Source organism: Bos mutus, chromosome 6, assembly GCF_027580195.1.
Source record: "Bos mutus isolate GX-2022 chromosome 6, NWIPB_WYAK_1.1, whole genome shotgun sequence".
Lineage (NCBI taxonomy): Eukaryota > Metazoa > Chordata > Mammalia > Artiodactyla > Bovidae > Bos > Bos mutus.
This window is the reverse complement of record NC_091622.1, coordinates 22,089,870-22,107,508: the sequence shown is the minus strand read 5'-3', so window position 1 is coordinate 22,107,508 and position 17,639 is coordinate 22,089,870. Positions and strand designations below refer to the sequence as shown.

The 17,639-nt window shown below is 40.3% G+C and overlaps 1 protein-coding gene across 1 annotated transcript in view; it reads right to left on the bottom strand.

The window, feature by feature from the left end:
• MANBA (mannosidase beta) overlaps positions 1–17,639 on the bottom strand; it is a 125,701-nt gene that overhangs the window by 80,925 nt on the left and 27,137 nt on the right. Inside the window, exons 6-7 of the mRNA XM_005899815.2 lie at positions 12,764–12,939; positions 11,594–11,704 (exon numbers count right to left, since the gene is read on the bottom strand). Coding sequence (XP_005899877.2) covers positions 11,594–11,704; positions 12,764–12,939 — 287 coding nt within the window. The remainder of the gene's footprint in view (positions 1–11,593; positions 11,705–12,763; positions 12,940–17,639) is intronic.

Here is a 17,639-nt window from a genome sequence, read left to right as displayed (position 1 = left end):
AGGATTTGAAAGAGCTCAACTGGAATTCCATCACCTCCACTAGCTTTGTTCTTAGTGATGCTTTCTAAGGCCCACTTGACTTCACATTCTAGGATGTCTGGCTCTAGGTGAGTAATCGTACCATTGTGATTATCTTGGTCATGAAGATCTTTTTGTACAGTTCTTCTGTGTATTCTTGCCACCTCTTCTTAATATCTTCTGCTTCTGTTAGGTCCATACCATTTCTGTCCTTTATCAAGCCCATCTTTGCATGAAATGTCCCCTTGGTATCTCTAATTTTCTTGAAGAGATCTCTAGTCTTTCCCATTCTGTTGTTTTTCCTCTATTTCTTTGCACTAATCGCTGAGGAAGGCTTTCTTATCTCTTCTTGCTAATCTTTGGAACTCTGCATTCAGATGCTTATATCTTTCCTTTTCTCCTTTGCTTTTCGCTTCTCTTCTTTTCACAGCTATTTGTAAGGCCTCCCCAGACAGCCATTTTGCTTTTTTGCATTTCTTTTCTGTGGGGATCGTCTTGATCCCTGTCTCTTGTACAATGCATGAATCTCAGTCCATAGTTCATCAGGCACTCTATCTATCAGATCTAGTCCCTTAAATCTATTTCTCAAGACCGGGGACAGACTGTGGCTCAGATCATGAGCTCCTTATTGCCAAATTCAGACTTAAATTGAAGAAAGTAGGGAAAACCACTGGACCATTCAGGTATGACCTAAAAATACCATAAATAACAAATTAAAGAACCAGCTCGCCTTCCAGTTACATTATCTCTTTCCTTTATCCTTTCTTCCTCTCATCACCTTCACAGCTCTCTTCTGAATCTCCTAAGGAGCAAAATTACAAAACTGATTAAAGTGTTATTGTTACGATTTTAATGAGCTAAAAAAAATAGTACCTTGACTTCTACGTGATACAGAATTATCATTCCCCTAACATTTTAGAATAAGAAGATAACTTCAAAAACCACAGAAGAGAAACATAATGAGTTTTGAATTCAAGCCTCACCTAAACTTTAAAGTATTGCTCAAATATGATAAATATAATTAGCATGTATAAAATCAGGATAGGCAGAGGGTTCAGAAAACAATTTTAAACCTACCACATACCTATAATGGCTTGCAAAACACCACCAAACCAGCCTAAAATGTCACCATCAGAAATCGGTGGTTCTAGGATAGAAAACCCAGAGATACACCCATGCACCCTATGGTCAATTATTCTATGACAAAGGAAAAAAGACTAAACGATATTGGAAAGACAGTCTCTTTAACAAACGGTGCTGGGAAAACTTAACAGCCACATGTAAAAAAGTGAAATTAGATCATTCCTTAACTCCATACACAAAAATAAGCTCAAAATGGATTAAAAACCTAAATGTGAGACCAGACACAATAAAACTCCAAGAGGAAAACATAGGTAGAACACTGACATAAATCACTGCAACATCTTTTTTGATCCATCTCCCAGAATAATGGAAATAAAGGCAAAAATAAACAAATGAGACCTACTTAAACTCAAAGGCTCTTGCACATGATAGGAAACAATAATCAAAATAAAAAGACAACCCTGATTGGGAGAAAATATTTGCAAATGTTGTGACCAATAAGGGATTAGTCTCCAAAATTTACAAACAGCTTATGATGCTTAATAGCATCAAAACAAACAACCCACTCAAAAAAAGAATGGGCAGAATACCTGAATAGACTTTTCTCCAAAGAGGACATACTGCTGCTGCTGCTAAGTCGCTTCAGTCGTGTCCGACTCTGTGCGACCCTATAGACGGCAGCCCACCAGGCTCCGCCGTCCCTGGGATTCTCCAGGCAAGAACACTGGAGTGGGTTGCCATTTCCTTCTCCAATGCATGAAAGTGAAAAGTGAAAGTGAAGTCGCTCAGTCGTGTCCGACTCTGTGCGACCCTATAGACGGCAGCCCACCAGGCTCCGCCGTCCCTGGGATTCTCCAGGCAAGAACACTGGAGTGGGTTGCCATTTCCTTCTCCAATGCATAAAACTGAAAAGTGAAAGTGAAGTCGCTCAGTCGTGTCCGACTCTTATCGAGCCCATAGACTGTAGCCTACCAGGCTCCTCCGTCCATGGGATTTTCCAGGCAAGAGTACTGGAGTGGGGTGCCATTGCCTTCTTTGAAAGAGGACATACAGATAGTCAATAGACACATGAGAAGATGTTCAACAGTGCTAAATGCAAATCAAAACTAAATGCTAAATGCAAATGCAAAATGAGATACCACCTCACATGGGTCAGATGGCTATCATCAAAAAATCCACAAACAACAAGCTGGAGAGGGTGTGGAGAGAAGGAACCCTTCTGCACTGTTGTTGGTGGGAATGCAAATTGATACAGCCACTATGGTGAACAATATAGAGGTTCCTTAAAAAACTAAAAATAGAGCTACCATATGACTCTGCAATCCCACTCTCAGGCATTATCTGGAGAAAAACATGGCCCAAAGAGATATATGCACCCCAATGTTCATTGCAGCACTGTTTACAATAGCCAAGACATAGAAGCAATCTAAATGTCTACCAACAGAGGAATGGACAAAGAAGATACTGTACATATATGGAGAAGGAAATGGCAACCCACTCCAGTATTCTTGCCTGGGAAATTCCACAGACAGAGGAGCCTGGCAAGCTACAGTCCACGGGGTCACAAGGGTCAGACACAACCAAGTGACTAAACAACAGCACATTCAGGAAATGCACCAATCACAAGTTCAGCTGCATAAATGATCAAGGGGTGAACGTGCCCGGGTAAGCAGGTGAAGGAACAGAACACGCGAGCAACCTTTTCATGCCCCTGCCCTGTCACTACCCATCTCACTTCCCCAAACGTAACAATTAACCTGGGTGCTATCAATGACAGATTTTTTTTTTTTAAGGTAAACTTTCATTTTCTTCAATTCAACATAATTTATTGGGCAACCATAATATGCCTGGTGCTGAGGAGACCGGTAGTGAAAGAGGAATCCTGCTCGTGGAGCTCACACTCTGCTGAGAAGAACAGAGTAATTCAGTAAATCAGTAGTTACAAGTGTTCACCGTGCTGAGTGTTCTGAGAGTAGAGGAATGACGGGAGCTGACATCAGGGTACCCTGGCAAGTCACTGGGTTTCAGGATACACTGAGTGGAAAGGGCAAAAATTACAAATGGCGTATGGATCAACAAATGGTTGTGTTGTCAGAATGCCAATTAGGGCTTTGTTTTCAGCTGTATGAACATTAGGGCCACTTCATTCTTCCCGAAGTTAAGAAGTATATGGGATGTGTGGTGCAGAGGGGAATATATTGTCACTGGAGCTGACTCCAAGCTACCAAACTGTGTACGAGGCTCCAGCTAACTGAAAGACATGTGAAGTGAATATACTGAAAACATTGCAAAACAAAATTTCTCTCTACAAGAGAAAAAAAAAGATACAGTACATATAAACAATGGAATTACTCAGCCATTAAAAAAGAATGAAATAATGCCATTTCCAGCAACATGGATGGACCTAGAGAGTGTCACAATGAGTGAAGTAAGTCAGATGGAGAAGGAGAAATACCATACAGCATCCCTTATATGTGGGATCTAGAAAGAAATGATACAAATGAACTTGCTTACGAAACAGAAAAAGACTCCCAGACTTAGAAAATGAACTTAGGGTTGCCAGGGGAAGGGATAGTTCGGGACTTTGGGAAGGTCATGTACACACTGCTATATTCAAAACAGATAACCAATAAAGACCTATGGTACAGCACATGGAACTCTGCTCATTGTTATGTGCCAGCCTGGATGGGCAGGGGTTTTGGGGGGGATGGAAACATGTATATGTATGGCTGAGTCCCTCTGCTGTTCACCTGAAAATACCACAACATTGTTAATCAGCTATATCTCAGTATGAAATGTTTTTGGTGTTAAAAAACTAAAATTAAAAAAAGAAATCAATAATTCTTTCAAAGTGAAGATACTGTGACTCTCAGAAAAGAGACGCACAGTTTTCAACCCCAGTGCTGCCTCACAATCCTATCACAGTCCCTTAGCCCTCTCCAGCCTTTTCTCAAGTCTTCACTTTCCTCAAATATCTAGCTTGGCCCCCATTACTTAAGTAACTTAAGTAGTTCATCCCTTGCCGATGGCTACAATGATCTATATTCTGTTGACTTACACATCAGTATCTTTAACCTAGATCTAATTCTTAAACTCTAGACCCACATAATGAAGTGCTCATCAAATATTATTTTGGGAGTATCTCTCGATCACTCCACACAAAACACCTGTAACACAGAAATAATTTTCATTCCTTCTCATCTTCCAAATGTGTTCTTCGTTCTGAGTCTTTGACACAGAATTGCCACCTGACATTCAGTGGCACAAACCAGCAAATTAAGAATCATTCATAAATCATCCTCTCCTATCTCTATACATCTTTAAGCCTCCTAAATTTCTCTCAAATTTTACCTCCTAAATCTCTCTCAAATCTAACTCCTCAGCAGTTGTCATCTTGTGCCTGAGTTACCGCCATAATCTTCTGACTAATCCTAATAAATGACTAATCCTAATCCTGTCATTCTTCCAATCTTATCTACATAATCTACATAAAACAAGTATGATCACTGCTCTCCCCTTGCTGCTGCTACTGCTAAGTCGCTTCAGTTGTGTCCGACTCTGTGCGACCCCATGGACTGCAGCCTACCAGGTTCCTCCGTCCATGGGATTTTCCAGGCAAGAGTACTGGAGTGGGTTGCCATTGCCTTCTCCTGTAACTGCATAGTGATACACTAATTCAAACTTACTGCTATGGGGGAAAAACACCATTTAATGAGACATGAAGACAAAGCACAAACCTGACTAAGGAGACACACGCTGTGGACCACAGCAGTGCTGTGACCAGAGCAAGTGGGGGGACAGGGGAGGGGAGATGGATGGGTAAACTACAGCATTGGGGGTAGGAGGCTGGGGTCTGGATTGATGACGACTAAGCAGACAGCAGGATGAGACAGGAAATCAAAACCAATGATGAAAGCAGACACACCGTCAGAGAACTCCAACAGCAAGGAAAACATACAGAACTGTTCTTTTACAAATACTCGGCAAGAAATCAAGCAGGAAACCACAGAGAAATCGTCAAAGAATTTTAAATATCAACTAATTAGCCAATGATGCAAATTATAAAAACAGTGTGTCAAAAGACCACTTAAAACCCTTCAAAAATCTCCAATGTCCTCAGGACAGTTCAATTCCTTCACATGGCTTACTAGGCTCCATGGACTCTTGCCCGAGCCTATCTTTATAATATCATCCTATTCTACCTCACACTCAAACACAGCCACACAGAAATTCCTTTCACCTCCGCAAACACACAATATTCCTCCAAGACCCTGGCTTTGACACACTCTTGCCCTCTGCCTCTTTGCTGTACTGCAGGGTTGAATTCTATTGATCCCTCAGGGCACAGATCACCTGCTTTGCAAATCTGCCCAGGGTGGCCCTGCCCTGTGCTCACAGAGTGCTCTCTATTTCTCTAGAGTGCTTATCATACTTTATTGCAATTGCTTGTCTAAATATTTAATTTCCCAGCTGAATTATTAGTTTTACTAAAATCTCAGAAAGAAATGGACAGGGTGTCTTATTCACTGCTCTATCATCAGAGTCTATCAAAGTGGCAGGAACACAGTAGATGATACCTAAGTATTGAGTAAATGAATGAGCTTCAAAAATACTCTACAGCAGCCCCCGTGAACAGGCACATTGCACAAACACGCATTAACAAGAGGAGTGAGGCAATACGTATTCCTTTACTCCTGTAGCTCATCAATTGAAAGAGCGACATCTTTATATTAATAAACAATAATGCAACCATATTAGCCTGAATTGAAATAGACTTATATCCAACACACGCAACAAGTCAGAAGTTCCTTTTCTTTTTCTTTGGTAAGGTGGAATGACTCATTCTTTTCTACCCTTTCATAAAGATAACTCACAAGAAACTCAACATGGGAGAGTACACATGTCTTCTGTCAAGACAGAATGAGGGGGAAAGTCTTGGCTCTTTAGGTAACTCTAGGACATGCTCCCTGTAGATATTATGGACACACACACGCATACAGTGCCTTAGAAAACACAGAGCACAACTAAACAATCAAAAACAGAAAAGGAGCTCCTCAAGGGTAGAGCTCCGAACTGAGCTTGGTGTCTGGCCCACAGAAGAGGTAAAACCAAATGGGAGGTGACACCAGAGGACAACCACAGCCGGTGCCAGGTGCAAACGCCAAAGGCTGACGTCAGGGGAAAGGGGAAATCTATGGAAGTAATTAACACTACTTACTACACGCTATCCCAAGCCACACTGAAGTTACCTCATCTTTACTGTCCCCAGCATACATGCATGGAAATGGTATTTGAAGGACAATAAGGAGTCTGAAGCTAGTAAATACCAAGCAATCCTGAGTCCTGGCAGGACCTAGTCATTTCTTTAGACTAAAGTCAAATTGTATCCTTCAGTATCCTCTATCTGAGGTTACTATATGACTTATTTAAAGATTTAGAGGCAAAATACATGGTTAGACCTTCAGAGGAAAACACTTTTATTGCATTTTTTATTTATTTATTTTTAATTGAAGGATAATTGCTTTACAATATTGGTTCGATCTCTGCCATATGTCAGTATGAATTAGCCATAGGTGCATTTTGCTTTAAATTCCCATCCCAGGTATATATGGAGCAGGGGAGGATTGGTCCTTCTCAAGAGGTACTTCGACAGCATTACTTTAAAGTGCAAGGGCTGTTTTTCCCCACTGTCTTCTCTAGACAGCTCCACTCCCAATCTTGACTCAACTTTTGAATGTTTAAAGTAACATGAAAAAATACGCAGTTTTATGCCTAATGACTAAGAAGTTTTAATCCCAAAGCAGAACTGAAACATGTTGTTTTGGAGGAGGGATCCTGAAGTTCACCTATCACTTTGCCAGTCAGCATCAGAGAGCTTTCCTTTGCAATCGAAGATGGAGAAGCTTTATACAGTCAGCAAAAACAAGACCAGGAGTTGACTGTGGCTCAGATCATGAACTCCTTACTGCAAAATTCAAACTTATATTGAAAAAAGTAGGGAAAACCAATAGGCCATTAAGGTATGACCTAGGTCAAGTCCCTTATGATTATACAGTGGAAGTGACAAACAGATTCAAGGCATTAGATCTGATTGATAAAGTGCCTGAAGAACTCTGGATGGAGGTTTGTGACATTGTACCAGAGGAAGTGATCAAAACCATCCCCAAGAAAAAGAAATGCAAAGAGGCAAATGGCTGTCTGAGTAAGCGTTAAAAATAGCTGAGAAAAGAAGAGAAGCTTTCTTTCTTGATTCCAGGTAAAAAGGAAAGATATACCCACTTGAATGCAGAGTTCCAAAGAATAGCAAGGAGAGATAAGAAAGCCTTCTTCAGTGATCAATGCAAAGAAACAGGGGAAAACAATAGAAGGGGAAAGACTAGAGACCTCTTCAAGAAAATTAGAGCTACCAAGGGAACATTTTATGTAAAGATGGGTACAATAAAGGACAGATATGGTAAGGACCTACAGGAAGCAGAAGATATTAAGAAGAGGTGGCAAGAATTCAAAGAAGAACTAAACAAAACAGATATTAATGACCCAGATAACCACAATGGTGTGATCACTCACCATGAGCCAGACATCCTGGACTGTGAAATCAAATTTGCCTTAGGAAGCATCACTATGAACAAAGCTAGTGGAGGTGATGGAATTCCAGTTGAGCTCTTTCAAATCCTAAAAGATGATGCTGTGAAAGTTCTGCACTCAATATGCCAGCAAATTTGGAAAACTCAACAGTGGCCACAAGACTGGAAAAGGTCAGTTTTCATTTCAATTGCAAAGAAAAGCAATGCCAAAGAATGTTCAAATTACTACACAATTGCACTCATTTCACATGCTAGCAAAATAATGCTCAAAATTCTCCAAGTGAGGCTTCAACCGTAGGTGAACCATGAACTTCCAAATGTTCAAGGTGGGTTTAGAAAAGGCAGAGGAACTAGAGATCAAATTGCCAACATCCACTGGATCATCAAAAAAGCAAGAGAATTCCAGAAAAAAATCTACTCTGCTTCATTGACTACACTAAAGCCTTTGACTGTGTGGATCACAACAAACTGTGGAAAACTCTTAGAGAGATGCAATACCAGACCACCTTACCTGACTCCTGAGAAACCTGTATGCAGGTCAAGAAGCAACACTTAGAACCAGACATGGAACAACAGACTGGTTCCAAATTGGGAGAGGAGGAGGTCAAGGCTTTATACTGTCACCCTGCTTATTTAACTTATATGCAGAGTACGTCATGTGAAATGCTGGACTGGATGAAGCACAAGCTGGAATCAAGATTGCAGAGAGAAATATCAATAACCTCAGATATGCAGATGTCACCACCCTAATGGCAGAAAGTATAGAGGAACTAAAGAGCCTCTTGATGAGGATAAAAGAGGAGAGTGAAAAAGTTGGCTTAAAACTCAACATTCAAAAGACTAAGATCATGGCATCCAGTCCCATCACTTCGTGGCAAATAGATGGGGAAACAATGGAAACAGTGAGAGACTTTACTTTTTTGGGCTCCAAAATCACTGCAGATGGTGACTGCAGCCATGAAATTGTAAGCCTCTTGCTTCTTGGAAGAAAAGCTATAACAAATCTATACAGCATATTAAAAGGCAGAGACCTTACTTTGCTGACAAAGGTCCATATGGTCAACACTATGCTTTTCCAGTGGTCATGCATGGATGTGAGAGTTGGACTATAAAGAAGTCTGAACACCGAAGAATTGATGCTTTTGAACTGTGGTGTTGCAGAAGACTCTTGAGAGTCCCTTGGATTGCAAAGAGATCAAACCCAGTCAATCCTAAAGGAAATCAGTTCTGAACATTCATTGGAAGGACTGATGTTGAAGCTAAAGCTCCAATACACTGGCTACCCGATGTGAAGATCTGACTCATTGGAAAAGACCACGATGCTGAGAAATATTGAAGGCAGGAGGAGAAGGGGATGACAGAGGATGAGATGGTTGGATGGCATCACTGACTCAATGGACATGAGTCTGAGCAAGGTCTGGGAAAGGGTGAAGGACAGGGAATCCTGGCATGGGGTTGCCAACAGTCAGACATGACTGAGCAACTGAAAAGCTCAGAGAGGCCTGAGGATACAAAGCACACCGTGAGAGGGGGGTGGACTGATGAAACTACATTTGACGGTCAGAAGTTTAATCTCCTCCTGCCACTAGACTCTTTGAATGATAACAACCAGTTTTATATTCCCCAGACACAAGACTGGAGAATGTCCTCACTGGCAAAGCTAAACACACAGATACAGACACACACACACACACACACGGAAGATCTATAGCTATACACGCGTGGGCATCACCATATGATAAAGCTGATTTCCACCTGAATACTGAACACTGAGGCTCATACAGGTCTTCTCGTCTGCATTTTTGTGATTTAATCTTCAGAATGAATCCATGTCAAGAATAACTGACACTCCAGAAAAGTCTCTAATATAAAAGAGTCTAAAACAAGTAAAGAAATAAACGAATGTGGAAAACAAAAATGCAAAGAGAACTTCAAAACTAATAATTAAAATTCTCAGAGAAATAAGAAGATACTATAACCATGAAATATAAATATGGTGCATTTTTTAAATATCAAAACTTTGTAGAAATTTTTAAAGTGATAACAAAATATATGTAATTTTAAAATTTAAGATAATCCTACTGCATAGCACAGGGAACTCTGCTCAACATTATGTGGCAGCATGGATGGAAGGGGAGTTGGGGGGAGAGTGAATACATGTATATGTATGGTTGAGTCCGTCTGCGGTCTACCTAAAATTATCACAACACTGGTAATCAGCTATACTCCGACATAAAATGAGAAGTTTTAAAAAATTAAGATAAAATCAAGTAAATTTCCCAGAACACAGACTAAGACAAGATGGGATAAAGAAGGGGTTATCTAAGAAGATTTCTCACTCTAGGAGGTCCATTCTGATTAATAGCTGTACCAGAAAAATAAAACCAAACTGAGTTTCAGGATCAGAAGAGCCCACAAGACAACCAGCACAACAAAACCAAAAATCCTCTCATTTTCGAATTTTCAAATATTAGATGATGAAAGATAACAAAATCCTAAAAGCTTCCAGAAGTAAACACAAACAGATCTATATAAGAAAACAGAAATTAGAATGTAATTACACTTTAGCTACAACACACTCTCAGGACTCTACTGAAGAAAGTGTTTTAACAAAAGCGGAGAGTCAAAAAAAAAAAGAGAGAAAGAAACATGGGTCCAAAGAATCAGGATTCTATTTTCAATCCAAGAGAAAGATGAAGGAAATACTCAGAACTCCTAGAAGACAGATTAAGGGAATTTCTAGAATGATAATAAAAGGAAGTTGCAGTTAAATAGAAGGTCTAGACAGTAAACAAGTAAGATCAGGGAGACGAGAAAATGGCCCTAGGAGACAGAGTTTCAAAATATAACAAAATTTTTTTTTAAAAAATGCAATAATAAGCAACAAATAGATTACCAGGTGAGTGTGACTAAATTTAAAAGGTATATTCGAGAGTTTGTATATGATTTAAAGGGAGTAAAAAATGAAAAAAAAAAAAACTGGAAACATGAGGCAATTATTAACTGTAAGGAAAACAGAAAATTGCACAAGAAAGAAAATAAAATTTTAGGACACCATGTGGTTCAAGTTTGAAGAGCATTTTCATAACATAATAGTATAAACACTGAAAACTGAGCTAACTAATGGCCATATGACTACACTGGGAGGGAGAGAGAGGCAAGATGGATATATTGGGGGCCAAGGGGGGGTCATCAGAGAGAATCATGTAGGTTCCTCATCCTCTAGGTCTGAAGTCCATAGATAACATACAAACCTGAAAAATTAGGAAATACTGGTAGAAGCAGGTTATTTGAGGAAATAAAAGTAATCAGCAGAATATACAAGTAAAAGTTAAAAATTACTGATTCTGAGGAGTAGAAAACAGAAATAGAAAGGGTTGGATGGACAAGGGATTCTGTTTTTTCATATGAAACTTGTAGTAATATTTGAGCTGTAAAATTATATATGCCTTCCCTGTGACTCAGCAATAAAGAACCCACCTGCCAATGCAGGAGACATGGGTTCGATCCCTGGGTCAGGAAGATCCCCTGGAAAAAGAAATGGCAACCCACTCCAGTATTCTTGCCTGGAGAATATCATGGACAGAGGAGCCTGGTGGGCTACAGTCCACGGGGTTGCACTGACTAAATAACAACAACAAAATTACATATATCTATTATGTTGGCATAAAGCACAATTTAAAGCATAGTAGAATATAAATAAAATAATGTGCAATGTCTGGCCCATTAAAAAGATAAATACACACATATTAGAAGCTTTTAAATGCATATGACTATTACTAGCAACTATCTCCAAGTGGTGGGGTTACAGAAGTTTTGTTGTTTTCTTCTATTTCTATAAAGATCTGTATTGCTATTTTAACAAAAAATATACTTTTTTCACAAAATATCTTGAAGTATTTGCTTACCTTAGCTGATTTTTCAAAACGTAAGCCTCCATCCAGCTCAAAAATAACGCTCATGTTGTACCCAGTCTGGTTTCCATGTCCATGAGGCCACCAAGTTTCTACAATAATAGCCTTTTAAAAAATATTAACTTCGTCTAAGTAATCTGTGGCAAATTTTCAGCAAAATAATACAATAATTCAAAGCATCACAGCAACTTTTCATAGTCAAGCACAGAGCAATATCAATCCCCCTCCCTGTTTCATGTCAAATTATACCAATCCATAGATAATATTAAAAAAACATGACATGCTGGGAGTTTAGCATGGATTAATTTATATCAAAAGGGAAGAGAAAGAACAAAAAGAACAAAATAATGTGGACATTCAGAAAAACAAGTCTTCCCATTCCAACACTCAGTTCAGTTCAGTTGCTCAGTCATGTCTGACTCTTTGCGACCCCATGAACTGCAGCACGCTAGGCCTCCCTGTCCATCACCAACTCCCGGAGTTCACCCAAACTCATGTCCATTGAGTCAGTGATGCCATCCAACCATCTCATCCTCATTCCAACACTCAGTTGACATTCATTCTACATTCTTAACATTTAGAATTGAACTTTGAGGTGAACTCTTCTTTCAAGCCCAGAACTAGAAAAGTGTTTTGAGTTCTTACTTTATCTGAACAGTTACTGAATGCTGATTTGCTCCATCCTTTTCAGCTCACAATTGTCAATTGCAAGAAAAGAAAAGGAAAAAGAGAAAGTAAAATCCCGTCCACTTCTACTCATGAAAGATTATAAGTTGAGAATTAGAATTCTGTATTCAGAATAAGCACCAATATTTAAAATAGTTTACCAGTATCAAAAATAATCACAGCATTCAAATATGATGCTTAGGATGCATTTTGGATTTAGGATACTGCAAATACAGCAGAAAAATTAAAGTATAACACACCTGACTTCTTGAGAGGAGAGGATGCCAAATTAATCACATAACCTCCATTTTATTAATCTTAAAATTGGAAGAAATCATTCCTTAGCTAGCACACCCAAAAAATATATAACAGGTTAAAAGTAAAGGAGAAAATGGAAAAGGCACATTTTCCTTAATATTCAGTTCCTTTTTTCTAAGCCTTTCTTTTGAACAATATGGCTTTCCATCTTGTAGCCTCTCAGAAAGTGCTGGCATTCACCTTGTCGATTTTCACAAAGAGCTCAACAGTCCTTTCCCCAGGTTGAAGTTCAATGTTGTTTGTCTGCTGTATGTTTAGTTCAGGGATGGCTACAATCGCTTCACCAGAAACCAGCTTTGAACTGACAACATCAAAAGACGACTCTATTTTAAGATTCCATGTCTTCATATAGTTATCTACGGTATAAAAAGAAAAATATATATATTATGTAGAATTCATTGAAAAAAGACCACAGCAGCTTTTAAACTGTAAGTGCTCCACAAATGCAATCATGATCAAGAGTTCAGTGAAAACTGTTTTAATGTTTAATCCTTCATTCTAAAGAAGAATAACCAAAGTTATATTTTTTGTATATACTTCTACTCAAAACTATTACAATTGTAAATCACAAAAACTTTATAAACAGGGCATAAATAGAAAATTATAAGTGAATAGATAGTATATGTCTTTCAAGATTGATAAACTCTTGCTTGTTCCTTTTTATAAAGTAAAAATACTAAGGGTTTTTAAGCCATATAATAAACTATAAACTTAGTTGTATTAGAATTAATCAGATGTGCAAAAAATAAAGATGTGTTTTAAATGTAGATTATTAATCCAAAAAATAGAACCATCTATATGCCATGTACTTTGCTGAGTGATAGGACTTAAGTAGCGACCAGGGTAAACAAACACGGCCCCTGCACCTATGAGCTAAGAGAATAATGGGCTATGGATAAGGACAAAAGTGTGATGATACCAGAACAGGGGAACTAAAAGGTTATTCAGAAAAGTATTCATATTCCCTTTACCGCATTTTAATCATTTTTAAATGGAAGCACACACTCCAATCTGATCCAAAGCTATTTATCTTCTAAAATATCCCTAAATCTTTGACACCTGCCTCACCTTTAGCTCCTAACCATATTGCCTCTGGCTTCCCTTGTGTGCGTACTAAGTCACATCAGTCATGTCTGACTCTGTGCAACCCTATGGACTGTAGCCCGCCAGGCTCCTCTGTCCATGGGATTCTCTAGACAAGAATAGTGGAGTGGGTTGTCATGCCCTTCTCCAGGGGATCTTCCCAACCCAGGGATTGAACCCACATCTCTTACATCTCCTTCAGTGGCAGGCATGTTCTTTACCACTAGTGCCACCTGGGAAGCCTTTACTATCTCTTATTTCAAGAAATGACAACATTTACCAAGAACATACTATGACCTAGGCATTGCACTATGCCCCCAACATGCATTAACTTATTTACGCATCGCACCATTACTATAAGGTAAATTCCACTATTATCATGTTATAAATGAGAAACCCAATTCAGAGAAGTTAAATAACTTACCCAAGGTCCCACAGCTAGTAAGCAGCACAACTTGGATGTGAACCAAGACAGTCTAAAACTAGAGACTGTACACTTAACCTTTAAATGCGGCCACTCTCACCCAAATAATTTCACCCAAACCATATCTTAGTGGTGTTCAGGATTTTTACGGTGGGGAGAGGGTTTTATTATACAGGAGAACATGATGGCAAGCTATGCCAGACATCAAATATGTCCTCTGGCTGAGTCTTTGACCAAAACAGCACATATCTGCAAAACTGTTGCAGTGTGCTGACAGATCACCTAGCCTACTTTCTGATGTGTTTGGTTTCTCTAGACCACAGGCTGCCAAACTACGGTCTGTGGGCCAAACCTGTACCACCTCCTGTTTCTACAGATAAAATTCCATTGGAACACAGCTGCTATGGGTTGAATTGTATCACTTCTCCCACCCAAACTCCATGTGTTGAAGCTCTAACCCCTAATGTGATTCTATCTGGAGACAGGGTCTTTCAGGAGGTAATTATGTTAAATGAGTTCATAAGGGTGGGGGTTCTATTCTGATAGGATGGTAGCCTTACAAGAGGAGAAAAAGAGCAATTTCTCTCTCCCTCTCCCTCCCTCCCCCCCCTTCCCTGCCTCCCCCGCTTCATGTCTCTCACCCCTTCCCTATTTCTGTCTCTCTCTCCCATGTCCCTCTCCCCCTCCATGTCCTTCCCTCCGTGTCTCCCTCTCCCCCTCCATGCCTCTTTGTCTCCACTCTCTCCATCTCCCTCCCCCTCCATGTCTCTGCCTCCCCCCCCTCTCCATCTCCCTCTCCTCCCCGTCTCTCCTTCCATCTCCCCACTTCTCTCCCCCACCACCACCACATGAGAACATAACTAGGAAGTTTACCATCTACAAGCCAGGGAGCAGGCTCTCACCACAAACCAAATTGGCCAGTACCTTCATCTTGGACTTTCCAGCTTCCAGAACCATGAGAAATCAATTTCTGTGGCGAAGCTGCCCAGTCTTCAGTATTTTGTTCCAGCAGCCCAGACAGCACCCATGCTCACTGCTCACAAACTGCTCTCAGTTACCTTCGTGCCACAAAGGCAGAGTTGAGTAAATGCAACAAAGCCCACGTGAACCTAAACACTAAAATATTCCCTACCTGACCCTTTACAGAAAAGCTTGCTGCTCTCTATCCTAAAATATATCCCCCAAAATGCCGTGCTAATCTTTCTTTAACATGTGTAATGACAAAAACTCCTGCCTCCCTTTTTTCAGACCTTGACTCATAGTGAAGCACAAGCTGTAAGCACAAGAATCTTGGAATCAAGATTGCCAGGAGAAATATCAATAACCTCAGATATGCAGATGACACCACCCTTATGGCAGAAAGCAAAGAGGAAGCAAAGGGTCTCTTGATGAAAGTGAAAGAGAGTGAAAAAGCTGGCTTGAAACTCAACATTTAAAAAACTAAGATCATGGCATCTAATCCCATCACTTCATGGCAAATAGATAGGGAAACAACGGAAACAGTGAAAGACATTACTTTTTTGGGCTCCAAAATTACTGCAGATGGTGACTGCAGCGATGAAATTAAAAGATTGCTTGCTCCTTGGAAGAAAAGCTATGACCAATGTAGACAGCATATTAAAAAGCAGAGACATTACTTCGCCAACAAACGTCCACTGAGTCAAAGCTATGGTTTTTCCAGTGGTCACATATGGATGCGAGAGTTGGACTACAAAGAAGGCTGAATACTGAAGAACTGATGCTTTTGAACTGTGGTGTTGGAGAAGACTCTTGAGAGTCCCTTGGACTGCAAGGAGATCCAACCAGTCCATCCTAAAGGAGATCAGTCCTGAATGTTCACTGGAAGGACTGATGTTGAAGCTGAAACTCCAATACTTTGGCCACCCCATACGAAAAACTGACCCACTGGAAAAGATCCTGATGCTGGGAAAGACTGAAGGCAGGAGGAGAAGGGGACGACAGAGGATGAGATGGTTGGATGGCATCACCGACTCAATGGACATGAGTTGAGTAAGCTCTGGGAGTTGATGATGGACAGGGAAGCCTGGTGTGCTGCAGTCCATGGGGTCACAAAGAGTCAGACACGACTGAGCGAATGAACTGACCGACTGACTAGAGGAGTCATTCTCTACACTGATCTCAAATCCACTTTTCCTTCAACCTACAGGTTTCAGTTCTGCCCTCTAGGCCTCTCCTACCAACCAATAACCACTAAGGTCAAGCAGGCTCTTCAGCTGTTTTCTATCACTTCTTCAACAGAGAATCTGCTGCTTTTAACTGCCTCCATCTGTAACAGTAACTCCCAAAGGTTACTGGTAAAATTGCCCAGTGTCCACTGCTTCTAACACAGAAAGTTCTAAAATAAACCATCACACTTCTGGAGCTCATCCCATTATTTTCCTTGAATGCCACGAAATGAAAAAACTAAGGCTGAGAAATTAAAGACCCAACATGAGGAGTTACGAGCCTATTGTCATTACCAAATCCTATACCAATGCATTTTGCCCTCTCATCTTCCAAATGGAGTACCACCCTTCCCACCAGAAGTCATGGAAAATCTCAGTAGTTTAGGTTCATAAAGCACACTTAAACAATAATTTTCTGTTACTACCCAGTCTCTTCTTTTCACTGGCTAATTTTATAATGTGTAATCTTACATGTAGTTAAGGAATGCTCCCTCTTATAAATCAAGACCCATTTCTAGAACACAGCTTCCTAGCATAACTCTTGTAACTAACAAATTATCCTTCCCTAAAGGATACCTATCACCCCCCGCTCTCCTGAATCTGAATGCAAGATCATTTCAAAATCGGATAAAGTACTAGATGGAATAAAGAAGAAAAGTTAGTACATGATTCAAAATCCCCTCCCAGGTCTCCTTCTCAGTTACATCAAGTTTTGCAATCTTCCTCACCCTGACTAATCAACCCTAGGCCCAAAGAGGACAGGAACTCATCGTCAGAGCAGGATGGAGCCAACATGCCCGCTCTCTACAACCAAGGCATTCCCTGGCCCGCAGCCCCAGCAGTGTCCTAGCAGATGTTCTGTTCCCCGCAGAAGACACTGCAGTTTACAGTTTGCTCCACACGAACTCAACCAGGCAGGTGACCCAGGACACGGCAGAGAACACGGTTCTGGCCATTGAATCATTCTCAAGTTCTTCAAAGGCTGATTCTGTATGAGGTTTCTAAAAACAATGAATCAACCAAATCAGCATAAGTCTGACTTGAACAGGATTTTGCAGAAAGGGTAACCAGCCACACAGCCCAGATTAATGTGTGCCATTGCTTCATACGAGCAATCTTCAGGACAACTCCAATGCATGCAGTTGTGGCCAATACACTAGCCTTTGAAACTGTTTATGGGATTTCCTTGATGGTCCAGTGGTTAAAAATCCAACTTGCAATGCAGAGAATGTGGGTTCAATCCCTGGTTAGGGAAATAAAATATCATATGCCACAGAGCAACTAAGCCTGTGAACTGCAACTACGGAACCTCTGCGCTCCAGAGCCCATGCGCCACAACTTGAGAGTCCACAACAAAGACCCC